This window comes from Prunus mume, linkage group LG6, assembly GCF_029339155.1.
Source record: "Prunus mume cultivar Tortuosa linkage group LG6, ASM2933915v1, whole genome shotgun sequence".
Lineage (NCBI taxonomy): Eukaryota > Viridiplantae > Streptophyta > Magnoliopsida > Rosales > Rosaceae > Prunus > Prunus mume.
Genome location: NC_142703.1, coordinates 7,683,055 through 7,710,448, shown reverse-complemented (window position 1 = coordinate 7,710,448; position 27,394 = coordinate 7,683,055). Strand labels below are relative to the sequence as shown.

At 38.4% G+C, this 27,394-nt stretch overlaps 7 protein-coding genes, 1 non-coding gene and 1 pseudogene across 12 annotated transcripts; 5 read left to right on the top strand and 4 right to left on the bottom strand.

Annotated features, from left to right (window-relative positions):
* Positions 1 to 17: 17 nt before the first annotated feature.
* Positions 18 to 4,110, bottom strand: LOC103333894 (bifunctional protein FolD 2-like). 4 transcript variants are annotated; one of them, XM_089054161.1, is made up of 6 exons: positions 3,791 to 4,110; positions 2,534 to 2,729; positions 2,275 to 2,458; positions 1,996 to 2,153; positions 1,655 to 1,867; positions 18 to 1,112 (listed from the first exon to the last, which is right to left on the bottom strand). In XM_089054161.1, exons 2-6 carry the CDS (start codon positions 2,645 to 2,647, stop codon positions 882 to 884), a joined length of 900 nt encoding a protein of 299 aa, XP_088910287.1. In that variant the 5' UTR covers positions 2,648 to 2,729; positions 3,791 to 4,110; the 3' UTR covers positions 18 to 881. The 4 variants fall into 4 exon arrangements, with proteins under 4 accessions (XP_088910287.1, XP_088910286.1, XP_008235031.2 ...); XM_089054160.1 differs by having other exon boundaries at positions 2,534 to 2,719; positions 3,791 to 4,109; XM_008236809.3 differs by lacking the exon at positions 3,791 to 4,110 and adding an exon at positions 2,924 to 3,459.
* A 1,239-nt stretch (positions 4,111 to 5,349) lies between these two features.
* LOC103333896 (glutathione S-transferase-like) lies at positions 5,350 to 6,485 on the top strand. Its single transcript, XM_008236811.2, has 3 exons — positions 5,350 to 5,590; positions 5,687 to 5,735; positions 5,841 to 6,485. Exons 1-3 carry the CDS (start codon positions 5,441 to 5,443, stop codon positions 6,281 to 6,283), a joined length of 642 nt encoding a protein of 213 aa, XP_008235033.2. The 5' UTR covers positions 5,350 to 5,440; the 3' UTR covers positions 6,284 to 6,485.
* A 13-nt stretch (positions 6,486 to 6,498) lies between these two features.
* On the bottom strand, positions 6,499 to 8,101 carry LOC103333924 (pentatricopeptide repeat-containing protein At5g43790-like). Its single transcript, XM_008236840.3, is given in 2 exon segments — positions 6,499 to 7,608; positions 7,611 to 8,101. Coding segments are annotated over 2 exon segments (1,425 nt in total). The 5' UTR covers positions 8,068 to 8,101; the 3' UTR covers positions 6,499 to 6,640.
* Positions 8,102 to 8,180: 79 nt separating this feature from the next.
* On the bottom strand, positions 8,181 to 8,251 carry TRNAG-CCC (transfer RNA glycine (anticodon CCC)). The gene has a single exon. It is a non-coding gene; the product is annotated as a tRNA-Gly (tRNA).
* A 16-nt stretch (positions 8,252 to 8,267) lies between these two features.
* Positions 8,268 to 10,506, top strand: ATCOAE (dephospho-CoA kinase family). The gene is made up of 4 exons (XM_008236812.2): positions 8,268 to 8,422; positions 9,000 to 9,171; positions 9,279 to 9,424; positions 9,908 to 10,506. Exons 2-4 carry the CDS (start codon positions 9,064 to 9,066, stop codon positions 10,356 to 10,358), a joined length of 705 nt encoding a protein of 234 aa, XP_008235034.2. The 5' UTR covers positions 8,268 to 8,422; positions 9,000 to 9,063; the 3' UTR covers positions 10,359 to 10,506.
* A 2,080-nt stretch (positions 10,507 to 12,586) lies between these two features.
* Positions 12,587 to 14,151, top strand: LOC103333898 (uncharacterized). The gene is made up of 3 exons (XM_008236813.3): positions 12,587 to 12,769; positions 12,909 to 12,984; positions 13,087 to 14,151. The coding sequence occupies exons 1-3, from the start codon at positions 12,722 to 12,724 to the stop codon at positions 13,857 to 13,859; spliced, it is 897 nt and encodes a 298-aa protein (XP_008235035.2). The 5' UTR covers positions 12,587 to 12,721; the 3' UTR covers positions 13,860 to 14,151.
* Positions 14,152 to 17,719: 3,568 nt separating this feature from the next.
* Positions 17,720 to 19,681, bottom strand: LOC103333900 (MLO-like protein 1). Its single transcript, XM_008236814.3, has one exon. It carries the CDS (start codon positions 19,429 to 19,431, stop codon positions 17,917 to 17,919), a length of 1,515 nt encoding a protein of 504 aa, XP_008235036.2. The 5' UTR covers positions 19,432 to 19,681; the 3' UTR covers positions 17,720 to 17,916.
* A 1,032-nt stretch (positions 19,682 to 20,713) lies between these two features.
* LOC103333901 (bifunctional protein FolD 2-like) lies at positions 20,714 to 23,002 on the top strand. The gene is given in 7 exon segments (XM_008236815.3): positions 20,714 to 20,854; positions 21,059 to 21,244; positions 21,320 to 21,503; positions 21,625 to 21,756; positions 21,759 to 21,781; positions 21,910 to 22,122; positions 22,631 to 23,002. Coding segments are annotated over 6 exon segments (897 nt in total). The 5' UTR covers positions 20,714 to 20,854; positions 21,059 to 21,130; the 3' UTR covers positions 22,862 to 23,002.
* Positions 23,003 to 24,158: 1,156 nt separating this feature from the next.
* LOC103333902 (ferritin-like catalase Nec2) lies at positions 24,159 to 26,263 on the top strand (annotated as a pseudogene). The gene is made up of 4 exons (XR_016128114.1): positions 24,159 to 24,184; positions 25,490 to 25,603; positions 25,686 to 25,909; positions 25,993 to 26,263. The product of XR_016128114.1 is annotated as a ferritin-like catalase Nec2 (transcript).
* Positions 26,264 to 27,394: the final 1,131 nt, after the last annotated feature.

Sequence of the window (27,394 nt, the reverse complement as noted above, 5' to 3'; positions counted from 1 at the left end):
CTAACATATTCAGAACATTATAGAAAATCTGTAGAATTAATCGTGATTAAGGAGTTCTCATTGAAATTTAAAAGAAACAAAAGTACTGCATTGCCAAGTGCTTTCTTCAACCCTTTGCTAGCTAAGATAACATCTCTCCTGGGTCTTGGCCAACTTGTATATCAGCTTTGGACCCCTCCATAGATTTCTCATGGCATGGGACCTCGATAGATTTGTCATTTTCACCCACGGTCCACCTAACAAATTTATCACTTGCTGTCTTCTCTGTTATAAGTCTCCATCTAGAGAGGGCCTTGCTCGATGAAATATTTCAAAGAGGCTGAGATAGCAGCTAATGCTGATGATATTTTTACATCCCCACAAGAGAAAAACAGTTTTCTTACCTATACCTTAAAAAGTTCCAGAAGCTGTATATCCAAAAGTTGCCCAGACTCTCTACCACTCTCCCAGATGGCTCAGGACCCCTCTACCACTGTTCAAGATGGCTCAGGACTCTTCTTCTTCCTCATCTGATCAGCTGCCCTCTTTATGACTCAGGACTCTTCTTCTTCCTCATCTGTAACTGATTGTAGGTATCAATGATTCTTTTTTATTAATGCCCACTATGTAGATATCAGTGATTGTAAGGGATTGTACAATTACTATATAAATCAATATACAACAGTCCACTATGTATGTGAGGCTTTTACTCATTTTCCAACTCTCTTTCATTCCAAAGGAGCATGGAAGAAATCCCAAACACCCCTGCAAACCCCACTGCAGAGAGGTTACAAAAATACTGTTTAGAAGAAGATTGAAGAACAAGTTGAACACCCTACAAAGCCCATTGCAGAGGTTACTGAAAACCGAGCGCCGTCCAAAGTGTTCTTGAGTAACAGTTTTTATTGTGCAATAACACGCTTAGCACCATCCAAAGTGTTCTTGAGTAACATTGCAACAGTCATTGGGCCGACACCTCCAGGCACAGGAGTTACCCATCCAGCAACCTTACATGCTTCCTGGAAATCAACATCTCCCACCAATCTATAGCCTGACTTTCTACTCGAGTCGTCTATTGCATTTGTGCCGACATCGATGACTGCAGCACCTGGTTTTATCCAACTACCCTTGATCTGAAATTCAATAGATACACTGATTAACAAAAATTTTAATAGATTTTTCATCGATTTAAAACGTATAGGACAGACAGAAATGATGTTTGCTCCACTAACAGATTTCATGTCAGTCATTTCATCGAAGCAATGATACAACTTAGTGAAGAGACGCATTGCCTTACAACTTCGCAGTAAAAACGATGGAAGTACCAGGGCCCAAGAATTTCCTTTTTCCTTCACGTGGGATGAATGGGACGAAACAACCAAGTACACCTATTCTCTTAGTTGCATGTCAGTTTTCTTGTGTAAGCTAAGCATATAGAAAGGTGTTTGAAGTATTTAACTATGTACAAGTTGTGTATACTGAAAAATATGGAGCTGTTAGTATATGGCATCTACTGTTCTGTGCTAGTATTCATGGGTGAACTACCTTGGTCTTCAGCACTATTTTTAACTAGAAATCTGATGGAAAGCCAAACAAATATTAAACGAGATAAAACATGTATGTCATAAGACAATGTTACTCCATATCAAGGAACAACAATCTGTGAACTACCTACCATCATTGCCTGCCCTGCTGCAGCAATAATAATGTCCGCTTCACGAATGATACTCTCCGGATCATGAGAATGAGAATGGACTACGGTAACTGTAGCATCTGCTTTCAAAAGCAGTAATGAAACCGGCAATCCAACTATGTTACTTCTGCCCACCACCACTGCCTTCTTTCCCTTTATGCTTATGCCACTCCGTGACAGAAGTTCCAGACAGCCCTGCAGCGAAAACCATCTCATAAAACAAAACCGCTAACTGCCACATGAAAGCCTCTCACAGCTCCATATATGTGTGTGCGTCTGCATCTATCTGTGTTTGATTTGAATACATAACTCAATTGTCTTGCCTTGGGAGTGCAAGGAAGGAATAGAGGTTCTCTGCCTTTCATTGCAAGCTTGCCAATGTTGAGAGGATGAAAGCCATCGACATCCTTGTCAATGCTGATTTCACTTAACACTTTCTCCTCATTTATATGCTTTGGCAACGGAAGCTGAACTAGTATACCTGCCAACAAAATAAAATATACTTTCACGACTAACAAATGAAAATATAGCACTGGTTTCACTAAGCTTGAATTAAAAAATCGGTAATTAACAAGTGAGCCACCATCATTCAAGTAACCAACCATGTACATCGGGATTGGCGTTTAATTCATGAACTTTGGCAATGAGGTCAACTTGGGACACATCCTCAGGGAGGTCAATGTCCAAGGATAGAATGCCAACTTCAGCACATGCCTTTCGCTTCATGCTCACATAGCTTTGGGAGTCCTTTCTGTTCCCTACTATCACTACTGCCAGTCCCGGAACCTAAATCATTGCATAATTGCATTGTCAAAATCCATCCACTAAGTAATTACAAAATTAAGTTGAGATAGAGCAGACCTTGCCATATTTCTGGGAGAGATGGCGGACTTCCTCAGCAATTTCGTTTCGGATGGTCTGCGCTATGGCTTTGCCATCGATTATCGCAGCCTTGTGATCTGATTGTGATGCCATTGATCAACCACTCACTCAGTCTTGAAGAGATGAGGGTTTCTGATGAGGAGGAGCTCCAACCTCAATGTGTTACTGTAATCCACTAAAACAAATTATTCACAAATGATTCCAATTTCCAATTGCTACTTGATTCCAGATTTATATTATCACAAATGAATGGCAAACTAATTATGGAACAGATCAAATCCCAAGCTGCTAGCCTTGGAAAGCCATTCTCTTAAACAAAACTAATCGAAAAAGGAGAAGCTAAAAGCATCCGCATAGATTTTCTCTTACCTTTGCCGATTCACGGAGTTATTGGTTGGTGGGTGCTGTCGTTGCCGTTGAGTAGTAGCTACGGTTATGAGAGAGAAAATCGTGTGTGTGTGTGTGTGTGTGTGAGAGAGAGAGAGTCTGAGAGAAGGGTAAGGGTCACTTTGGGATTTTTCACACTTCATGTTTTTTCCTTCTTATTTTCACAAAATTCTTTAGATTTTGAAAATTACATTAATACTCCAAATGACAAAATTAACTTGAAAGATGTTTTACCAAAATTTATCTCGCATTTTGTGGCGTGTATCTGGATTAACCCTATGTGGTTACTATGCTTTCATATTTGTATTCCCTAGGGTTGGCATTTCCGGAGTATCCAGGACTCCATTTTACGATTCGTCGAATCCTACACGATCCTACGGGTATCTAGAGTAACATACTTCAATTTGAAAACGATCCAACGGTCGGAACATATCGAACCCGGATAACGCACAATATGCGATAATCTGTTCGATAGTCAGACGACCTCGGAATCGAGATCCGCGAAATCCTACGTGCTCGTGACAACTTAAAGATTACATTGGAACAGTTTGCAGCTCCACCACACTTGCCCACGCGCCACCACACGTGCCGGCAGCAAGCGGGTGTGCAGAGAAATTCCGGCGACCGAAAATCTCCAAATCATAAGTCACCCTCCCGGCTACAGGTCCTACTCAACTAGGGGAGCACTTCATTCAACTACGGCCAAGCCCAAAACCACCGGGAACTGGCCGGAATTTCGAATTGAAAACCGGCCAAAAACCTAATTCGAAAATAACTTCCAAAACCTCAAAATGTTTCAATCCTAAGCAACAGGCAGCTAGAACAGATAAAAAGAAGGAGAATTCTCACCTTTAACGCCGGAAAAGGACGACTGAAATGGTGGTGCAACAATCGGAAAACCTCCGATTTGAACCAGTCGATACTGCCGACTATTCTCGAGTTTTCCGGCGACGAAAACTAGTGGGTCTTGACCAGGACGTCAAGACGAAGCTTTTGGGACCAATCTCGAGAGCTGAGGTGGTCGGAAGTGATGGCGGTGTGGATTTTTCCGTTCGGATGAACAGTGACGAGAGAGAGTTCGTGGGAGAGAGGGAGAGAATGCAATGCAACAGCCGTTTGGTCAGGTTCCAGTTTTACAGGATAATACTAAAAACGATTTAATGATAATAAAACCCAATATTACTTACTTACTATATAATTATTAGGGTTAATTTGTGTATTAATATTGCAGAGTCGAGAGCGATTATGAGATTTATATCGCATGATGAGTATGAGGTGGCTGTTTGACCAGCACCCACGTTGGTGCACTTCCATACTCAATCGCCCTGCTTGGCTGAAGGTGGTGCAGACAATCGATCGCATCCAAATAAACCCGTGATTGATTATATCTCCAAAATTTTAGGGATCATCCTATAATTAAATAATTAATAAAAATGTTATAACTTATATATGTTATTGATTTGCTCTCTTTAATTACATTAAAGATGGGTCAAATATCTGCCATTTTTTTTGCCTTTTAAGTACTTGTACTTTTATATGATCTCAATTGTCATCCATTTGTTTTTGTTGTTGTGAAAAAACGGAGTTAACGTGTAATAAAGCCTTACAGATTCCAAGTAAATTTCACTAAGAAAAGACCTAATACTATCAGGACGATCATGGAAGGTTGATAGACCCAACTCAACTTTGGGAGTTTAATATTTCATTTTTCAATAACATCAAGTTATTAGACCAACGTTTAAACACCAAGTGAAATTATGTGACAGTTTCTTATTTTTCATACCCTCTATTGTTTGGCTGAAGGATTACTCCTCGTTCATCTCTGATCTATCCTCTTCTCTTATAGACTGTTTCTCTGATTTCATCAGATATATCTGATGAGTTTCCAATTCTACATTCAAAGAAATAACCAAAGTTGTGTTATCATTGTAATATCATTAAGCCACCGGGCTACATTGTAATCTCATTAAGCCCAAATATATGTTTCAGATTCAGACGGTCCTCCTGGCCAAGCCCAAACTTAGTTACCTGAGACGTGTGTTTTTGTTTTTATTTTTATTTTTATATTTCTGTAAATAATTGCGAAATAGTTTACCAAGTCGTGTTTGACTGGAATAATTGCATTTGCCCTTTTAGAAAACTGGAGGGTTGTGATGTGCGTGTGACATGACATGGGTGCATATGCAAACCCCTGCGCGGTTGGTGTGTGTGGTTCTTGGAGAGTTTGGCCAAAAGTTTGTCAAACGAAATCCACAAATATATATTATTAATATTCTTGAAGAGCCACCGCAAAAATAATAATTGAAAATGACACTAAGAGAGTCATCGACTACGTATTCAGCTTGCACAGAAAGCCACATGTTTTCACAAAGGCATTGATCAATGATCCCTCCCTCCTCCTACCTTATAAATATATCATTAGGCCTGCCATATCATTAGGTCCAAATCACAACACATCTTTTGCTAAATTTCTTACTTGTTCCGAATCATAACACAGTCATGGCTACCATCAAAGTCTATGGAAACACCATTTCCACTGCTGCAATGCGAGTTTTTGCTGCCCTTTATGAGAAAGACATCGAGTTCGACTTTGTTCCGGTTGACATGAGAGCTGGGGAACATAAAAAGGAGCCCGTCATTTCCCTCAACGTAAGTATATCACAATGACTTCGAATTTTAATTTGATAGACTAGAATTTTCATGTTTCCAGTCAATCTCACATTTCTGTGCTTGCTTTTGGTGCAGCCATTTGGTCAAATTCCAGCTTTTGAAGATGGAGATCTTAAGCTCTTTGGTAAGTTTTTGTGTTTAGCTCGCTCGCATCAAATTCATACACAGCGTACATGAAATATGAATTTGTGTAACTTGTATTAAAGTGTGCACCTTCTGATATGTGCAGAATCAAGGGCAATTACACAATACATTGCCCACGAGTATTTCGACAAGGGAACCCAGCTGGTGATCCGAGACTCAAAGAAGATGGCAATTCTATCAGTGTGGACGGAGGTGGAGGGTCAAAAGTTCGACCCAGCAGCCTCAAAACTGACCTGGGAGCTAGGCATAAAGCCGCTGTTTGGCATGCCCACAGACTCGGCAGTTGTGGAGGAATATGAAGCCAAGTTGGCTGCGGTTCTTGATGTTTATGAGGCCCGTCTGGCTCAGTCGAAATACTTGGGAGGTGACAGCTTCACCTTGGCAGATCTTCACCACCTTCCAACCATAAATTACTTGATGGGAACACAATCGAAGAAGCTGTTCGAATCGCGGCCCCATGTTAGCGCATGGGTAGCTGATATCACTGCAAGGCCAGCTTGGAATAAGGTGATTGCCATGCGAAGCTAGTAGTAAAAGACTGCTGTTGCTGGCTACTCAACAGTCATGTATCTTCAATAATTCCATGTATTTTGGCTTCATATATGCCCTTGATTTTCCTTTTCCATAAATAGTTGGACAAGACTCTTCTGCTGCTGCTGGTGTTGTGGTGGCATGCCTTTGAGTTCTTGTCTTCCATCCTCAGTATGAAGATTGGTATGCCTTTACAATCTTTATCCAGTTGATCTCAACTGTCTTCATCTAAAATTCAAAAGATAACCAAGCTGCAAGCAGAGCATTCACCATCCACTAAACTTGATGTAGTCAGTGAAATGGAAACAACCCAACCCAATTCAATAATAGAATCCCTTGCAAATACAATGTGACTTATTGTGCTAACAGTTGAGTAACTTGGTCAGAGGGTTCAAATTCCACAGAACTACAGCCCAAGTCTTTCTTAAGGTCTTTCTGTTTCATCATCCCCCTCACTTTCTCAACATCATTCCATCTTCCCATCTCTGCATAAATATTAGACAGCAGAACATAGTAAGTACTATTCCCTGGCTCTAGTTCAACAAGCTTCCGAGCTGCAAACTCGCTCAATTCCAAGTTCCCATGAGTTTTACCACCAGCCAGCAATGACCCCCAAATAGCTTTAGTAGGCTCATAAGGCATTTCTCTTAAGCATTTCAAAGCATCTTCAAGATACCCAGAACGTGCTAACAGGTCAATCATACAAGCATAATGTTTCACCCCAGGCAAAAATCCATACTTCCCATCGCTCAAGGAACGAAAAATCTGCCTACCAATATCTACCAACCCTGAATGACTACAAGCATTTAAAACCGAAACTAAAGTCACTTCATCTACTCTGATCCCTTCTTGTTCCATCCTCTTAAACCACCCAACTGTCTCCTTACCATTTTTAGCAAGAGCTAGCCCTTTAATAAGTGCATTCCAAGTAAAGGTGTTCTTCTCTTTCATGCTATTGAAAACAGCCAAACCTTCTTCAATCCTACCACATTTTCCATACATATCAATCAAAGAAGTTCCCAAGATTACATCCAAATCCCAGTCACTCCTCCTTATAAGGTCATGTATCCAAACACCCATCTCAAGGGCCCCGAAATTTGCACAAGCAGCTAAAGCATTCACCATTGTCACATGATTGGGGACCACACCAGCATATTGCATCTGTTCAAAAGAAATCAAGGCATCATCATAATTCTCGGAGTTTCGGTACCCCATTATTAAAACCGTCCACGACACAACATCTCTCTGGGGCATTTCATCAAACACCTGTCGACAAAACTCCATGCGGCCACACGATGCATAGACATTCAATAACGAGTTTGCACGTAAATATCATAGAGATGACCCAATTTTAAGACATGGGTATGCAAGCATTGCCCTTGTTTGAAGTCGTGGGAATCAGCTAGGGACTTTAGAAGGAAAGGGAAGGTGAAGTTATTGGGAAGAATGGAGCTTTTATGCATGTGGATGTAGATAGAGAGAGGGATGTGATTATGAATCTGATTACGAGGAGTGTGGGAGTGAGAGAATGCTCTAATGAGAGAATTGCAAATGAAAACATGGGGTTTGGGAAGCTGAGTTAGGAAGTGGAGGTGGGCTAAATCCAAGAGGCCAAGAGATTGACAGGCAGAGATGAAGTGGGAGGCAATGGTGGTGTTTGAGTGGAGGTTTAGGAGGATGAGTTGGGCTTGGATTTGGTTGATGTGAGTAGCAGAGGAGCAGTTGCTGAGAAGAGAGAGAAATCGACTTGTTGCAGAGCTGAGCGGCGGAAGTGGTCTCATCTCATCTGAGAACAGAGAGCACAGACGAACGAAATTTCAGTGTGCACAGGGAGGGTTTTGTATTTTTTTGTTTTTATAGCAGCGGACGAAAAAATGGTCAAAAAAAATAATAATGCGCATCCAGGGAATCGAACCCTGGTCAGTACCGTGGGAGGGTACTATGATACCACTACACCAGATGCGCTTCTTGCTATTCAAAGTGAAACAATCGTATTAAACTTGACTTTTGAGTCGATCTACTTCCCTCCCCGCCGCTCCTTTACTCATTCTTCTCGTCTCGTCTCGCTCTCTCTCTCTCTCTCTCTCTCTCTCAATCCAAGTCTCCAACTGGCAACGAGGACGCCAATCGCCAGAGGTTAGAAATTCCTCCCCATATCTTTTTATTTAACTTGGTTTGCTACGAATATTAAAAGCATGTTAATTTATGCTTTAGGTTCTGTTTGTTTGTGTGTGAACTAAAGAAAAAGATTGCAACTTTTTTCTTTTTGTAATCCTTATAATCAGAAGTAAGAAAATGCAATAAAAACTGCCGTCAAGGTGCGAACTTTTTTTTTTCTCTCTAATTCTTTTGGCTTCCAAGATGTTTACAAAACCTCCACTTATTTTCAATATCCTCGATTCTCATAGCTGGATGAGTTGATAGAATAAAGTTTGAAATAATTACAGGGAGCAACAAAAGCTCCTCATTTCTAACGAGTCAAATTTCAAGTCTTTAATTTTGAGAGTTTGATGGGGAGCACATTAGAGCTCCATTGTTCCATCTGTATACTCAAAATAGCTGAAGGAAAAAGGATGGCTAGCCTCAATGATATTGGAGATGATCTAAAGTGTTTCAGTAATTTTCCTTGACATAAATTTTTGTAGTAAAAAATTCATTAAATGGTGTTCTGGAGAGTAATGTTTTGGTGCATTTTGAACCGCCCTGCAAATAGGTTTTGTGGACATCATCTCAGTAATTGCTAACAGAAAAGGCAGAAGACCATAGGAAGTTGAAAAATGAGGATAGTGGGACTGACTGGTGGAATTGCTTCTGGGAAGAGTACCGTCTCAAATCTCTTTAAGACCCATGGCATTCCAGTGGTTGACGCCGATCTTGTTGCTCGAGTAAGTGATGGGCAAAAGCTGAATTTTCTAATTTTGACAATCATGAAAGTTGGATGGCAATGAATTCTTTTCATCTAATTCAAGGACTGATCATTTTTTGGTTTCAGGATGTATTAAAGAAGGGCACTGGTGGCTGGAAAAAGGTTGTTTCAGCATTTGGAGAGGACATTTTACGACCTGATGGAGAAGTTGATAGGCCTAAACTGGGGCAAATTGTATTCTCTGATCCTGAAAAGCGCCAACTTTTGAACCGGTACGTACTCTTTTGCAAATAGCTCCAGGTTTTCTTTGCACGATTTCACTTAGAGTCACTTCTATTTTTATTTTTATTTTTGTGCTGTATACAAGACCATAGTCTAATCATTTTTCGTACTAGGATTTTACTGCTAATTCAACTTATTCCTAGTGAAGTTGGGTATAACATACTCCTTTATAAATGTAGTCACCATTGGATCTACTGGGTGCTTGTTAAAAACCTAGTGTTTCTTGGTAGTCGCCATTGGATCATACTCCTTTATGGTTGTGAAACATTACCATTCAGGTTGAGTTTTGACTCATCCAGGTCAAGATTCACGAGTATGCAGGAGAAATTATGCCAATTCCTTTTCGTCAAAATTTCCTGGATTTTATCAGGCTCAGAATATTCTAGTATCACTATGAGAATTTGTGTTGGATTAGTTTATAGCACAAGTTACTATCATATCAGCTATAATCTCCAGTTTTTATCTTCGTGTAGACTACTAGCTCCTTACATATCATCTGGAATCTTTTGGGAAATGTTGAAGCTATGGATGAAGGGGTTTAAGGTTATTGTTCTTGATGTCCCTCTGTTGTTCGAGGCCAAGATGGACAAATGGACAAAGCCCATTATTGTCGTATGGGTTGATCCTGAAACACAGGTCCAGAGACTCATGTTAAGGGACAGAACAAGTGAGGATGATGCTCAAAATAGGATCAATGCTCAGATGTCACTTGATCTAAAAAGGACCAGGGCAGACATTGTGATTGATAACACTGGATCACTGGAGGATTTGAAAGAACAGTTTCAGAATGTCCTATTTGAAGTTACAAAGCCCTTGACATGGACTGAATTTGGGCTTTCTAGACAAGGAGCCGCGTCTGTTCTTGTTTCCATTATTGTAGGTGTTCTTATATTCAGAAAAGTTTATAGTACTGAGAGTTTGTAGCAACCTTGGAACTGTACGTGTTGAGATCTTGATCTAAACCTCTATGTCCTTGATAGAACAAGCTTCACATTGTCTTCTGTAGCAACAATGAAGAATGATTCTTTGTGTTTGCAGTCTAAAATTATTGCACTAGAGCTTTGATTTGTTATGTTTCTAGGTTATCTTTCTGTTCCATAACTTGATACTGGTTGAGCTTTGATTTGTTATGTTTCTTATAGATTAAGTAGAGAATAATAATGTGGCTCACAACCCTGTGATGTTAAAGCTTTTTTACGTTGTGTTGAAATGTAAAGGGTGGTCGGGTACAAAAGGAAGTCAAGTCGTTTTCGGTGATATTTTGGAACGCATTAGGAAGTCAAGTTTATAAATTTGTTTTCTGAGATTGGATGACCATGTTAAATTTTAATTGATAATGGCCCCGTTTGTATGCCAACAAGCACAAAAGCAGGAATTGTTCTGAGTGCTAAGTGCAGTCACAGGTCACTCCAGTGTTCAAGACATGGCTAAACCATTGGTGTGTATAAAGTGCAGATAAGTGAAGCCCCATTACAGTATTGTGTGCTGTGACGATATGGAATTTTTTGTATGTACTGATATAGACTGGCCTCTACGTTTGATGAGTATCAGCCAGAAAAGCAGAGAAATATATATATGATATCTCTGGTTCTAAAATAATCTGTAAGCAAAAGTGGTGCCATTGTTTAGTAATAATCATTTGATCTCTTCCAGTTGCCTTTGAGAATGTTGATTGTTATCTTTTGTATATCGCTTTTGCCTTTTGATTTGCAGAGACGTGCACTGCTGGCAAGCACATTAACAGTTAACTACTAGCTGTTTTTTTTTCATGGTAAAGCTGCATGTCCTGCATTATACGAAAGGAAGGCAGCATTCCATTTACTATGCTACTCTTGTGAAATTAAATCAGTTTAGATCATTCACCTGTTGAACAAGCAGGCAGGACAGCATGTAGTATAATATTAGTTATGGTTTGGTTCGATTTGATTCGGTTCAAAAGTACACTCTTTGTAGTGTAAACACAGAACCAAACCGCTCAAATTGGTTCGGTTTGGCCACCCTATTGAAGTGGGCAATGCATTTTAGTTATCAGTCATCAACTACATTAGGTACAGGGTGTTCAAAGGTTGGTGTTGGTATAAGGTCTCAAAGAGGTGATTCCGTTATGGACTATCAATTTCAAGAGCTATTGCCACTGGCCTATTAAATAATATATAGCTCACTGGAGGGGTGTCGTCATGGAATTAAGTTTTAGCTTTGATTAAAGAAAAAAAAATAGTTTTTCGTTGTACCTTTTGATTTTACTGTTTGGCCGATAGTAGTCCAAAAACCCATCGAAAGTTAATTGAAAGAAAGCATAAGGGCATGGTTCCGAGGCAAGGAAGTTGCCCTATTCTTTTCTAATAACTCAATAATTTGATCACCTTGACACTCCACCAAACCGAACAAGGTACAATACTCTGCATGCAAAATGAGGGCAGCTTTTCAGATCAGTAAAGAAGCAAAGCAGAGCAGCTTTCAGTCCAGTGGATTCTAGCACTTGCTCTGGTGTGCCTGGATTTACTTGTTAGAATATTATAGGCCTAGGAAAAGTTACAGAACAGCAACCCTATAATAAATATATATGGAGGGAGCCCCATAACCATAAATGATGTTGATGATGATGAGGGAGGGGTAGGTGGGTAGGGAGGTTGGCTTTTATCTGGGTCAATTTTCTCGGTAAAAGTAAGTAAAGAAGCCCTATAATATAAAGTAAAGATCTCATGGATAACTGCAAAAGATGCAATAAAAGCCAAAAGGGTTAATGCAAAGCCACAAACAAGAAAAGAGAAGAGAGGGATAGGATCATAGGACAGGATCACAGGACTCTCCCCTCTCCTCCTCCCTCACAATGAACTGAAAAGGCTCTGATCATCTCATCTTTCCTCACGGGCAGGCAGGGCAGAGTTAGATTTTAATATCTATCTAAATTTCTGGATCAAGTCTACATGACTTTCATTACCCTAACCCGCATACAGAAATATAAACCATAAAGTATGTGAATTGGAGTTTGTGAAGCTGCAGTAAGCTGTTGGTAGGGTCACGTGATATTGATGACGTGTCAGACCTTTAGTGGTTCATTGGGTGGGGAGTTGATGTGGCATCCACACCATGACAATACCATCAGATGCCTTCTTCTTGCTTTTTTCTTCCACTTTTTATTGCTCCCACCTTACTCTTATATCCTTCCCCCACTCCCTAACCTAAGCACACTCACGCACACTCTCTCTCTCTCAAACCTCCCACTTTCCTTATTCTCCACTTCATCAAGCTCTTTCTCTCTCTTTCTCTCTCCCCCTTATAGATAGATGGCAACAAAACCAGCTGAAGAAGCTCCTGGATCCTTAAAATACCAGGTATAATTAATAAGTATAATAGTTTTGTTCTCATCAACCAAGTTCAGTTGCTTTCTTTATCAACTAAAACCTTTTCCCAAATCAAAATGTTCCTCCTATAAATGAATTGAGTTGATTGATTATCTCCTCTGTTTTGCAGACATGGGTCCTGAAAGTCTCAATTCACTGTGAAGGCTGCAAGAAGAAAGTGAAGAAAGTCCTTCAAGGCATTGAAGGTGAGTACATATGATACGTGACCACCATAGTTATTATATATCTTCACTAAATCAAGTTGTAATTCATGATCATTTGTGTTTAATTGTTGACGTGATCACCAGGGGTTTACATGACGACGGTTGATTCTCAGCAGCACAAGGTGACGGTTACTGGCAACGTGGAGGCAGAGACCCTTCTCAAGAAGCTGTTGAGGTCAGGCAAACACGCCGAGCTTTGGCCTGAAACTAAGAAAGCCAAAAAATCCAAATCAAAGAATAATAATAAAGAAAAGCAGGCCACAGATAGTACTGAAAAAGATGGTGATCATGACGATGGCCATGGTGATCAACCTGATCAAATCAACGGCGGTGATGATGCTGATGATGGTGGTGAGTCGGAGAAAGAGGGTGACGAAAGTAACGAAGCTGCTGGTGGTGGCGGAAATAGTGCAAGTACTGGGGCTAAAAAGAAGAAAAAGAAGAAAAAGAAGAAAGGGCAAAATGGTAATTCTACTAATGTCAGCGGCGGTGGCAACCCCGGTGACACGGTCTTTGGTGATGCTCCGGGAGGCGGAATTGTGCCGTCTGTGGCTGCTCATGAGGTGACTGAAGCGATGGGCTCCATGAATATGGGCCCACCAATTCAGCACGTGTACCCCGGCCCATACTCTTCCTCAATGTACTATCTGCCTCCAACGTATGGGCTAAGTTACAATACGGCCTATCCTACGAGTACAGCTACTTCGTACTTTGCTCCTGATGCCATGCATTCTACTACGTATTCTCACCCGGATATGTACTCGCCCGCTCTGCCGTCCGATTCCTTCGAAACATTCTATGTGGAGGACGACGACCACGACCACGACGAAGACGAAAGTGGGTGTCGCATTATGTGAGAATTAGAATTATGAGGGTTATGTCTACGTACGTACGTAGAACTAATTAATGTATTAAATACTAGTATATATATATATAATGTGTGTACTTTGGGGGGAAGAGAGGATTAATTTTGTAACATGTAATAATTAATGGGTCTGGTCTTTGTTATAACTTATATATATATATATTATATAGGTATGTAGCTATAGCTTTTTTACTAGTTTGGGTTTGCGTAAAATCTCCTTTTCCCCTCAGCCTGATGTGTAAAGTAGATTTTTGTATTATGAAATCTCTCTCTGTTTCTCTAAATTGATCACAATCAAAATGCATGCTAGCTAGCTACACTGTCTTTTCAATTAATTTGCTGAATGACAAAGTGCTTTTGAAAAGCATATCGCAGTACATATTCTCTCTTTTGGCTCTAAGGTGTCTGTGTAGAGTGGTAGACAGTAAAGATCTTTCTTTCAATTATGCGAGGGGTACATCTCCCACTTTGGAATGAAAAGCTAGATAGATGGTCTGTTTGGTGCTGTTGTCTTAAGCTTTTATATCTTTTATTCTTTCTGAGGCTCACAACAGGGCAAGCATGCATGCATGCCCATGGGGACCAATACCCTAAGATATAAATATATCTGGTGGAGTGGAAGTTGTGGAACAAAGAATCAATGTAAATCTAATCTCCAATTCCCGATGCTTCTATAGTTGCACAGCTAAAATCATTCTCTGCTGACCTTCTTTGAATGAGCTTTGCTTCAAATTAATGGGGGGAAAAAGAAGAAGAATAATTTAAAAAGGAGAACCTTAAAATTATATGCCAATATCTTACAGTCATGATCACTTTATGAAGCCATATATATACATGATTTTTTGACCCTCTAGCCTCAACTTCAACCTCACCTTTTATCAAAATTTTCGGAATATTCACATTGGATTATACCTCTTTCCGGTACATAAAAGAGAACTTGAATGGTTATCCTGTCACATATTCGTCATAAACAAATGGAAAGGCAAGTTCATGTCCTCATGTATATATAAAAACTTCTGTAAATACAGGTTAAGCCAGTTAGTTAAGACATGTTACGCTCAGTATTAACAGTGCAGCCACAAGAGTCATGCGTTGCCAAGTTTTCCCCTGGCTTCGTCTTTTTGATCAGATTCCAGAAAGCTCTATGCATACATGGACGTTAATTCTAAGATACATGCTGGTCAAAGAGAAGAGATGACTGCCTCTGGCTCTGCAATTATACTTAATTTATATCAATGGTCAACTTTAATTCTTTCATTGGATTAATATATATCATAAGTTGCATGATTACTAAAAGTTGGTTTCTTTAGTTAATATGCTGGATATGAAAATATGGAATGAAATGATGATCTATTGGGCCCTCTTTGGTAGAGTATGATTTGGTAGAATCTAGAAAGCCAGTCCTTTTCCCTGAACCCAAGTCCCCCACCACCAAATGAAAACACGAGAAAGAAAGAAACTTAATTTCACAATCCCTATAATCACTGCATCTAGCATTGCTCTGTGTATTGTATGATTTTCAAAATCATTTTTCGAAAAGGGACAAATTGAAGATATTTTCATGTTAAAGGGAAACGTATTTGGACGACAAATGCTCTACTATTCATTATAAAGATCAGAAAGAATGAAAAGAGAATCCAACCCCAAAAGCAAATGAATCCGATGTATATTTCTTCAGTCTGTAACATATCCTAATTACGTTATTCATGTATATTGGATGAACGGAAGGATATTCGAATTTGCAACTTCTTTCAATGTTAGGAAGAGAAGTATCATTACACTAATAGCTAGTTGGTGATGATACAACAAGTATATTACGCATTTCTTTTATACTTGACATGAAAATGAGTTTCTTTTTGGGTGGATATTAGTGCGTTTCCATTCTCTGTTATGTTACAATGGCCATAGCTTAGTTGGTGTAAAACCAACATGAAAATGGAAGTAGGAGGGAGGGTGAGGCATTCATTGGAAGATAAGTCTAAGCAGGTTGAGCAGGTAAGTATTGATGGTTATATCAGTGGTGTTAAATTAGCTAGCTGGGCGTTGCCCTCACAATATAGGTCACAACACAAGACAAGTATGGCAAGTAGTTTTCCCATTCCACCCACTAGCCAGCCCAGTTGGATAATGAATCTCTTGATTCTTGACCCAGCTAACCGACCATAAAGAGCATTTGACTGAGCCCTACCTACTTTGAAGTTGGTTCGTGCCAAAACGACACCGAATTTATAATATAAGAAGATAGGTTATAATTCTCTCATCAAAAAATAATTATTGAATGTACTCTTTTTTCATTTAGTTTACCTGAATTGTGTGGATCAGAAAATTAAGAACAAAAGGAAGAAAGCAAGAAAAACTTGCAAGAAAAAAAGGATAACAAAAAGCAGAATTTAAACCAATATCATGGATATAGGGAGCTATGTTTACAGTTATGTCGAGGGTTCAATCCAGGCACCCAATAATATGACTATATTGTAACTCTGCGTTATAATCCTTCATTGTAATTCCTCATTACAGTCTCTCTGTACTTTGTCAAACAAGATTGGGCTTATAAACTAACACAACCCAGTGAGAAAGGCAAACTGTTGTATGTGGGCAAGCTTGCTGTGTTCAACCCAGCCTTGGGTGTTTTGCATGGACTAGTGGAGGAGAGGACTTGCTTCAAGGCCCAATAATTTAGTCTCCAAAACCCAGAATGAAAAGGCTCGGTTTCCTGGCAGAAAATATCCAGAAACTTTTCTTTTTGAAAAATCAACAATCAGATGAGAAGAGATAGGAGGAGAGGGAGACAGATGGTGATTTGGTGCTATTTGAGAGTCAATTTATGCCCTCCTCCTCCTCCTCTTTGGCTCTCTCTCTCTCTCTCCACTCATTTCATCTTGGGGAGTTGGAATGAAGTTGGCATATCAGCCATAAGTGGATTGTCTTTGCACAGTCAAAGCATCTTAGTTTGATAGCTTCCCATCAACATTTTCCTCACTCTCAAGTGTGAATTGAAACATTTGGAATCTAAGCCTGGTAAAAAGTAAATTCGGATTTGAAAGGGGCATCTTTATTACAAGGTCTTAACACATTAAAAATTGGAATATGGTATGATATGATATCACTCCAATGACACTCAGCTATCAATTTTGGCATCAGACAGAAGCACAATGAGCACATATTCCTGTAACATGGCATTGGATTCAATCTCTGTCATATGCACAATTTGTTTATCAAAGCATCTGTTTATGATTTAAGATAATGAAGAGATGCAGACAAGATAATGAATATTTTACACTGTAGTCTATATCTAATTGGGTCACCATATCAATCATGCAGCATCTTTTATTGGCCACATCGACAGGTTCCTGCCCTTTTTTCTTCTATAAGTACCCAGGCAAGGCCATGAATAATTCTAATATCTTATCCTCTTGGCCTTACAAACGCAGTTTATCACCAACAATGAAACCCCAACACATCTGTGGGGAGAGTTCTCTGTGTGAAGAATCAAAGATAGGTTTTCGAGAAAGGCTCAGGCAGGCTTATAAGGCCGCCATGCTGGTTATGGCGAGGCATGGAGCTCAGAATGGTGTTGGTAGGGGTTTCTTGATTTCAAAGGCAATCGAGAGACGAAGGTGGAGCTCCTCTGCAGAAGACCCAATTAAGACTCTCATGTTCTTGGGGTCATGGAACCACACTTAAGCTTTGATTGCTTGTAATAAACTTGTCAAGTATGATAGAATTTGAGGATGAACAGAAAAAAAATTCTTGAAATTTGGAAACTTGTATGATAGTCGATGACTCATGTAATTATACATGTGTGATGTAACATATGAATGTATTGCCAAGATATCAACATCTTTCAGCACATATGCAATATGTATTTGCTTTGATTAATAAAAGAAGAACTCTTAGATGCAGAACGTGCCAAGACAATTATTTCGCAACAAATTTTTTTTGGATTTTTCAGTATCAACTGCAAATTATTGTCCAGCTAGCTATTGATAATTATAAGAGCACACACACACAAAAATCCGAAATCTAGTTCTACAAAGTTACATTTACTTTTACTTAGTCTCCTCCTGCTTAGTTTCCTCCTGCTTAGTTGCCTTGTTGATAAATTTTCCCAGCTGAATTCCCATATTAGAAGCAAGACCACCACCATGGGAACTTGCTTGGCCTTGTCCAGAGCCAGAGCCAGAGGCATCGTTAGCAGCTTCCAGCGACTTCTTCTTCTTCACCTTCTGAGCCCAACCAACAAGCCCTACTTGCACATGCTCATTAAATATTGCCGCCTTGAAATTAGTCCCCATCTGTGCCACAATGGCGTAGAGTGGCAGAGTGCTGTAACTACAGAGCACCTGAATGAACACCCCAATAATAAGCCTGGGGACAATGTAACGCACTTGTCCCATTATGCACGAGTCGAAACCATACTGCAGCCAAATCCAGAAAAAGAAGGCGATTTCGAAAGCATTTTGGAAGAGGATGAAATGGATCAAGAAGAGGACAATTTTGGGTTTGCCGAACCAAAAGTGGTCATCTGATGGCTGAACCACAAGATCCCCTTCTATGGCTATATGTTTCTCAGCAACCTCATGTGCCAATTGGGTAATTATATGTTCCAGCTTAGTTCCCACAGCAAGCAGAAGAACGAAGGGAGCAAAAGCTATCCAGAAATATGTATGCCAGCCATTAATATTCATCAGCAAGAAGATGACCACAAATATCCAGAGATACCAACTTATACCAACCACTTTCTTAAAATCATCTTCAAGGGCTCTAATCATGTATTTGTGAAAATTAAATTTGGGGTTTCCCCTGCAATGGGTTGTGATGAAACCCAGTCGCAGAGTCACATAATCTGATTTCGTCACAGATGCATAAAATTGTTTGACAAAAGAATCTACCCAACCCAGAAAGGCTGAATTTTTACCCATACCCAGAAAATGGGCTTTGATAAAAGCGTGTTGGTTGACATGGGTGACCTTTTTCTTCTTCTTGAGAACTTGTTCTGAATCATAATTTTCTTTTGCGATCGAATCCTCCCAAGATTTCCATTGACGAATTTTCATCCCTCCGAAGACAACAGTGAGAACACAGAAGGTCACATGGACAATGGCTAGGACGAAGATAAAGATATGCAGATGATGCAAAGCTTCAACTGATAACAACGGTACCTTATGCTTTTTGGCACAGTAACCGATCTGCATCTCAAACGATTCCTCAGCGAAAAGCTTCCTCCTTCCGAAATGGGAAGTGGGTTTTGCTGATCCTTCCTCACTGGGGAGTTTGCATGGCAGCAGATGCTCCATTACTTGGTGGGCGACGCAGATTTTGGAGATGACGTTTTGGAAGACAGTGAGGAGCAGAGAAATGAAGCCCAACAGCATAAGCTCCTCTTTAATTTTCTGCAAGGCTTCGAAGAGCGGCTTCTGGTTCTTCTTCTTCAAGTACTTGCCTCCGTAGTGGAGGAGGCGCTCGAGTGCCAGAGAAATGGCGACGATCACAGTGCACACTGCTGCAACAATCCATGTCGGCGTGTACTCTAACGTCTCCCCTTCGGTTTCCCCACCACTCATCCTTCTCCTTCTTTTTTCCCTCGATCTTTTCTCTTCTTCAATTCTCTCCTCAGCTGCTTCAGTTCACATTACAAATTTGACAAAGCTTTACTTATTGTGCCCCCAAAAATTTCTTTAATCTTTATTGTTGACGAAGAAAAAAAAAGGTTACTTTTGGAAATACGTTTCTCACACGGGTTGGTTTCTGGGATTCAGACAAAAAGACAAAAACCCACTAATTTGAATTTGGTTACTTTCTCAGATAATTTGTGATTAAAAAAAAGAGGAAATAATATCTTCTTTTGAAAAGATTAATCATGAAATTTACGAGTTACATCAGCGTCAGCCCAAAGAACAGCACCGACCGACCAGCCATATCATATCATACAGGGAAGGGAACTGGACTCAACCGCTGAAACTTATTTTGAGTAAAATATTATTAGATAATTATATTTGGTTTTTGGTATTCGTGTTCTAGGTCAATAACAAATATCAATAAATTAGCATCCTCATCTTCGTCCACCACACACAAAAAATCTTAGTTATCACAATAATAAATATTAAGACTGCGACCTTTTCTTAATACAACTATATTGGATGGGGGAAAATTTGAATACATGCGCTCGATTGCATGAATAAATATTTTTAATCACTTGAAGTTATAAATTTGTTGTTATCAAAACTGCCGGTTGGTATGATAAAAAAAATAATACAAATTTATAATAAACTCAATCTTAGATATGTATTTATAAAAAAATTCAAACACTATTTAAACATAGAAACACATCCAAAATCAACAATTGTATATTTTTTGGGTGTGTTTATAAATGAATTTTGAGTGTGTGTAATGATGGGTTTTGGATGTGTTTATAAAGTGTTTTGGATGTTGAGTTTTCTTTATAATTTCAGCCCATATTTTGGGTGTTTTAGTGAAACTCCCAAAAAATAAATAGATCAATTATCAAACCAAACATTTTAGTTTGAAAATCGAATTTTACAATATAAAAATCAAAGAATTTGAAATAGGGAAGTACATAAGGGGTTTTCGATAGGGTGTTGATTGCAACTAATCTTTCAAGTTTTTTATTTATTTTTTATTTGGAGAGAAAGTGATAATTGTATTTATAAATTAAATACAAAGATTATCAGCCACAATAACAAATACAAATATAAAAGAACCTTATACATGTCACAAAATACCATAGAAATTTTGGTAAAACATCTTTCAAGTTAATTTTGTCATTTGGAGTATTAATGTAATTTTCAACATCTAAAGAATTTTGTGAAAAAAGAAGAAGTAAAAAAAATCAGGGTTAAAAATCCCAAAGTGCCCCTTACCCTTGTCTCAGACTCTCTCACACACACTTTTCTCTCTCATAACCGCAGCTACTACTCAACGGCAACGACAGCACCCACCAACCAATAACTCCGTGAATCGGCAAAGGTAAGAGAAAATTTTTGCGGATGCTTTTAGCTTCTCCTTTTTGGATTAGTTTTGTTTAAGAGAATGGCTTTCCAAGGCTAGCAGCTTGGGATTTGATCTGTTCCATAATTAGTTTGCCTTTCATTTGTGATAATATAAATCTGGAATCAAGTAGCAATTGGAAATTGGAATCATTTGTGAATAATTTGTTTTAGTGGATTACAGTAACACATTGAGGTTGGAGCTCCTCCTCATCAGAAACCCTCATCTCTTCAAGACTGAGTGAGTGGTTGATCAATGGCATCACAATCAGATCACAAGGCTGCGATAATCGATGGCAAAGCCATAGCGCAGACCATCCGAAACGAAATTGCTGAGGAAGTCCGCCATCTCTCCCAGAAATATGGCAAGGTCTGCTCTATCTCAACTTAATTTTGTAATTACTTAGTGGATGGATTTTGACAACGCAATTATGCAATGATTTAGGTTCCGGGACTGGCAGTAGTGATAGTAGGGAACAGAAAGGACTCCCAAAGCTATGTGAGCATGAAGCGAAAGGCATGTGCTGAAGTCGGCATTCTATCCTTGGACATTGACCTCCCTGAGGATGTGTCCCAAGTTGACCTCATTGCCAAAGTTCATGAATTAAACGCCAATCCCGATGTACATGGTTGGTTACTTGAATGATGGTGGCTCACTTGTTAATTACCCATTTTTTAATTCAAGCTTAGTGAAACCAGTGCTAAATCTTCATTTGTTAGTCGTGAAAGTATGTTTTATTTTGTTGGCAGGTATACTAGTTCAGCTTCCGTTGCCAAAGCATATAAATGAGGAGAAAGTGTTGAGTGAAATCAGCATTGACAAGGATGTCGATGGCTTTCATCCTCTCAACATTGGCAAGCTTGCAATGAAAGGCAGAGAACCTTATTCCTTCCTTGCACTCCCAAGGCAAGACAATTGAGTTATGTATTCAAATCAAACACAGATAGATGCAGACGCACACACATATATCAAGCTGCGAGAGGCTTTCATGTGGCAGTCAGCGGTTTTGTTTTATGAGATAGTTTTCTCTGCAGGGCTGTCTGGAACTTCTGTCACGGAGTGGCATAAGCATAAAGGGAAAGAAGGCAGTGGTGGTGGGCAGAAGTAACATTGTTGGATTGCCGGTTTCGTTGCTGCTTTTGAAAGCAGATGCTACAGTTACCGTAGTCCATTCTCATTCTCATGATCCAGAGAGTATCATTCGTGAAGCGGACATTATTATTGCAGCAGCAGGGCAGGCAATGATGGTAGGTATTTCACAGATTGTTGTTCCTTGATATGGAGTAACATTGTCTTATTAGTTTTATCTCGTTTAATATTTGTTTGGCTTCCCATGAGATTTCTAGTTAAAAGTAGTGCTGAAGACCAAGGTAGTTTCACCCATAAATACTAGCACATAACAGTAGATGCCATATACTAACAGCTCCATATTTTTCAGTATACACAACTTGTACATAGTTATATACTTCAAGAAAACTGAAATGCAACTAAGAGAATAGGGTATACTTGGTTGTTTCGTCCCATTCATCCCAAGTGAAGGAAAAAGGAAATTCTTGGGCCCTGGTACTTCCATCGTTTTTACTGCGAAGTTGTAAGGCAATGCGTCTCTTCACTAAGTTGTATCATTGCTTCGATGAAATGACTGGCATGACATCTGTTAGTGGAGCAAACATCATTTCTGTCTGTCCTATACGTTTTAAATCGATGAAAAATCTATTTAAATTTTTGTTTATCAGCGTATCTATTGAATTTCAGATCAAGGGTAGTTGGATAAAACCAGGTGCTGCAGTCATCGATGTCGGCACAAATGCAATAGACGACTCGAGTAGAAAGTCAGGCTATAGATTGGTGGGAGATGTTGATTTCCAGGAAGCATGTAAGGTTGCTGGATGGGTAACTCCTGTGCCTGGAGGCGTCGGCCCAATGACTGTTGCAATGTTACTCAAGAACACTTTGGATGGTGCTAAGCGTGTTATTGCACAATAAAAACTGTTGCTAAGCGTGCCCTCTAACTCAAAATTCTAGTGGGCCTAATTTAGAATTTTGATTTTGAAGATTTACTTTAGAGACTTTTTTATATTTATTTTTTGTTAAAAAGTCTTGGGAATTTCACTCCCAGTTTTAACCGATCTTGTGTTGGTTCATGCATACATGATAGTATGATATATATGCTTGTATGAATAGTTAATTGACTAAATTCTCCTTAATAGGTTTTTTTTAGTATAAATGATAGTTTAAATTACAAAAGATAAGGGTTTATGATGTCATGTGTGGATTCGAATCTGAGACCACTAATATGCAAATCAATGCCATTTTTTACTGGATTAGAGCATCCACGCTCTCTCCTCTAGACAAATTGATAAAAATGCAACTCCAACAACTTCTCTTCCATCTCTTAAAATTGTATTTATTGTTGTCAAATTATTGTATTTAAATATATGATTTAGACTTTCACCAGAAAATCAATATTTTGGAGCATTTTTGCTCACCACTTTAAAATTTATATTTAGAGCTAATCCACAATGATACTCTCTATTTATTTTTTAAAAATTTGAAAAATATAAAAAAGCTATTTTATGACTCTGTAAATTAAATTTCAACTCCAACCATACTCCCTAATTTAGAGAGCTCATAAAATGCTATAACTCTTTTTTTATTGGTACATTCTATTAAAAGCCAAATAATAATAGTTAGCATTAAATAAAGGTTTGAAATACTCATTAAATAAAGCTTAGACATTAAATTATACACTTCTTTCTTTCTCCTCAACTTAGGAGCTCTTAAAATTGACTCCCTATTTATTGATTGATTATTGTATTTAAATATATTTTACTTTCCTCCCAGAAAAAGTATTTGAGAGGTGGTTTAAGAAGTTACACTTGTGGACTATTTTAGGTAAAATTCGCCCTCTTTTCAAACATGCATTAATTTGCTATTTTAAGAAGCATTTGACCCCTTAACAGAACATCATTAAGGGACCATCTTCTGATTAGATAGCTTTTTCTTAATCTCCACGCATTCGTTGTGTAAAAGAATGAACGTTATTACCTACCAGTGAGCAGCTTGGACTGATGCATCTTGTTAATCGAGTTGTTCAACAACTTGATTGAATCTCGTATCTCTAGTCAGTGACGTGGTGAGATATCAAACCTTACTACCCTTAATACGATTGTGACCACTTAGAATTAGGTGAAAGATAAGGTTGTTAGGTGAATATATATATAATATATATATATATACACACACCAAACCACTAACTAATTAGATGCTATATTTCACAACAATGGCAATGAGTACTCTTTCAGTAAAGTGAGCAAATTTTTACCAAATCGGCCATTTGCGTCCAATTGATTAAGTACTAATTAAAATTAGGAAGATTTACTATTATACCAAATTATAAAAAAAATCCTATACAAAATGGACTTTAGAAACACACTCAAAACTCATTTACAACATAACAAAGAGGCTTTTAATTTCTTATAAATTACAAAACTGCCATTAATTTAAGCTCAACCTCAAAACTTCATAAAAATACACAAAACACTCAATAGGGCATCAAAATAATTTAATAATAAAAATTAAATTCAATAAAGCCAGCTGTCATTTTTTGGATTTTTTTTTGTTTGTTTATAGAAATTAAATGGTGTAAGGTTTATTTATATTATTAATGTTAAAAATGGGTATATGACTAAATATCTCTTAAGGTTATTGATTTCTTTAATTATAAGTAAGTTGGTAATGCAAAGTCCCTTAAAATTATATTCCCCACCCCAAGGGGACTTGCATTTCTATATATATATATATATATATATATATATATATATATATATAAACAAGGTTGGTATGCATGTATCACACACATCTCCTATGGCCACTTCAGTATCTTACTTGGCTAGTAGAGCTACCCTTGTTTTTGTTGTTGCATTATTGGAATGGATTTCCCCACTCCTATTATCAACTTACACTCATTTTAGTTCCCAGTAATCACCACTCATTGAATATTATCTCATCTCCTTAATCAGCTCCTAATAATAATTACTACACACCCATTGAAGCCAACGACACCGACTGATTCATTTGCGTTGAACTTGGAATTCTTGGAGGTGAGTTTTTATGCATGGTGCTCTTGGCGAAGGGCTCGATGCTATCGATCCCAAATTTGGCTCGAGACGGGTGGGTTTGGAACCCGCTAACCCGCTATAAACCTACCTAGACCCGAAATTTTGTAAAAATGAAGCAAAATGGACAAAAGGGTTTTGCCCTACCACTCTCATTTCTCTCAAACACCTTATCCACCATGCTACAAATAACTTTGTGATTTTATCATATGTCTTTTAGTATTTATAATGTTTCTTTTTCTTTTGTGTTTTCCTTTCTTTTCCATCTCTCTTCTCCATTCTTATTTCTTTTCCTTCTCTTTAGTTTTTTCTCAAAATCTTCTCTCTCTCTCTTTTTTTCTTTCTTTTCCTTCTCTCTTCTCTCCTCTCTTTATCTTTTTTTTTTCTTTCTTTTCCTTATATTTTCTCTACTCTCTCTGTTTTTAATTTAAATTTTTCAAAGCATATAATTATTTATGAAATACGTTTTTTTATTACTAAAACCTAAATTTATCAGTCCAAATTTGGCTCTAGGTGGGCCCCCTCCCATTGGTGGTCACAAGGCCAATCTCAACCCTCTTGTTGCCCCTATCATCCAAGAATTTGGATACCAAGAAGTTGGTTATCTCAGGTATAATTTTCTCTAATTGTAATTAACTTGTTAATTATACTTGTAATCCCCTCAACGACTTGTATTATTGATGAATTTTCAGAGCAATTATTACAACAATAGGAGGATTTCCAAGGCCTCTGTTAAACCTGAGCCGTGAGAATTTAGCAGCACTGTTTGACCAAGCAGCGGGGCCCGTTGACCCCTCCATTTGACCCGTATGCAAACTCAGTCAATTATCTGCTCGCATCCTATGCCATCCCTTACGTGGGACTGGTAGGTTATGTTGGCACCATTCCAAACCTCAGTGAGCCAACTAACTGTAGAGTAAGAATCTTTAGTTAATTAATTTTAAGTATTTATTTATCGAAGTAATTAACTATTAATTAACACTCTTAATTTGTGCGTAGTTGGTGGCATCACTTTTGGGGGTGGAGGCTGGACAAGATGCAGTGATACGTGCCTTGCCGTATAAGATGGCTCATTGGAAGGTGTTTCCGTACAGACTCACAGTGGCTGATTTCACCAACCTAATTTCTGGCCTTAGGAATAAGCTTGGCGGGTGTGCCATCAAAGATGAAGGCATCATAGTGTCCGAGGCTCTCGGGGCTGAGAATCGGACGTGTAGCAACGTCTTGTCGGCCGACCTGGATTCGCTGTCGTGCGAGAACACAACCTGAGATCCTGTGTGCAACTGGCCTGTGCCAGGAGGATTTTATCCTCGAGGTGCAAATGGCAACATTGATTCTTAATGATTATTAGCTGAACCAGAAATTTTTCAAAGCTAAAGTTATTAGCGTGATTATGTACTTACAATTTTTATAGTCTTTCTAGAGAACCATAGCTCCATAGACTAATTTTCAATAAGTTTTAACATAAACCAAATATAACACCATAGTGGATTGAACATCTAAGGATTGATCTTAGGTTCTTTCATGCTGGACGATGAGTCTGTGGCGGCTTTTATTCCTTACACATCAAATAAGCCAGGCCATTATTTTCAGCCTAAATCGTATTTTGCACTAAAACCGATTTTTCATATTTTGATTTAGTGAGATTTGATTTTCTAGTATTTTTATTTGCAAATGGCTTATTTATATTGTAAACTTAAGTAAATGGAGTAATATAAAAATAAATAAAATTGCAAGGCGCTTTGTTGAAAATAAGATATATATAAGTATCTCTTGATGATTTATAAGACCACCCAATCAGTGCTTGTCTCTAAGCTAGCACATAAATCATTAACTAAGACCAATATATGTATCGTTATAAATATGTTGTTTGTGTTTATGAATCTCAATCAATGATTGTAATAATGAATTACGAATTGTTATTGTATGAATTGTTTGTACGTGACATATATATATATATATATATATTTAAAATTATACCAAGTGCTTTTAAGTTTGTCAACCCCTTGTAATTGGATTATTTCATTAAATTCTTACCTTTAAAAAAAAAAAAAAATTCGGAAAAGGAGGATTCAAACACATTTTTTTTAAACAAGCGACAGTATAAACTATAAAAGGAGAGGGGGGGAGGGGGAGGGTTCTCTCTCTCTCTCTCTCTCTCTCTCTCACACACACACACACACACACACACACACACTACTAAGGTGTCATGAGAGTTCCAACATAAGACTACTAACATGCAAGTTAAGGTAATTTTCCACCGAGCTAAACCCTGTTGGCATATTCAAACACATAACTTTAAGTGGATAGACCAATAACACTTCTCAATATAATCACTTAAAGTGATTATATGGAAAGCACCTCCTCATAAGTGATTCTGGCCCTTCCAAAATTACTTCTA

Coding starts and splice junctions, on each gene's coding strand:
- LOC103333900 (XM_008236814.3), bottom strand. CDS start 19,431: ATGAGTGGTGGGGAAACCGAAGGGGAGACGTTAGAGTACACGCCGACA.
- LOC103333894 (XM_089054161.1), bottom strand. CDS start 2,647: ATGGCATCACAATCAGATCACAAGGCTGCGATAATCGATGGCAAAGCC. Junction 2,154..2,274: donor CGCCAATCCCGATGTACATG/GTTGGTTACTTG, acceptor TTTTGTTGGCAG/GTATACTAGTTCAGCTTCCG. Junction 1,868..1,995: donor TCCTTCCTTGCACTCCCAAG/GCAAGACAATTG, acceptor TTTTCGCTGCAG/GGCTGTCTGGAACTTCTGTC.
- LOC103333898 (XM_008236813.3), top strand. CDS start 12,722: ATGGCAACAAAACCAGCTGAAGAAGCTCCTGGATCCTTAAAATACCAG. Junction 12,770..12,908: donor CTGGATCCTTAAAATACCAG/GTATAATTAATA, acceptor TCTGTTTTGCAG/ACATGGGTCCTGAAAGTCTC. Junction 12,985..13,086: donor AGTCCTTCAAGGCATTGAAG/GTGAGTACATAT, acceptor CGTGATCACCAG/GGGTTTACATGACGACGGTT.
- ATCOAE (XM_008236812.2), top strand. CDS start 9,064: ATGAGGATAGTGGGACTGACTGGTGGAATTGCTTCTGGGAAGAGTACC. Junction 9,172..9,278: donor ACGCCGATCTTGTTGCTCGA/GTAAGTGATGGG, acceptor TTTTGGTTTCAG/GATGTATTAAAGAAGGGCAC. Junction 9,425..9,907: donor AAGCGCCAACTTTTGAACCG/GTACGTACTCTT, acceptor ATCTTCGTGTAG/ACTACTAGCTCCTTACATAT.
- LOC103333896 (XM_008236811.2), top strand. CDS start 5,441: ATGGCTACCATCAAAGTCTATGGAAACACCATTTCCACTGCTGCAATG. Junction 5,591..5,686: donor AGCCCGTCATTTCCCTCAAC/GTAAGTATATCA, acceptor CTTTTGGTGCAG/CCATTTGGTCAAATTCCAGC. Junction 5,736..5,840: donor TGGAGATCTTAAGCTCTTTG/GTAAGTTTTTGT, acceptor TGATATGTGCAG/AATCAAGGGCAATTACACAA.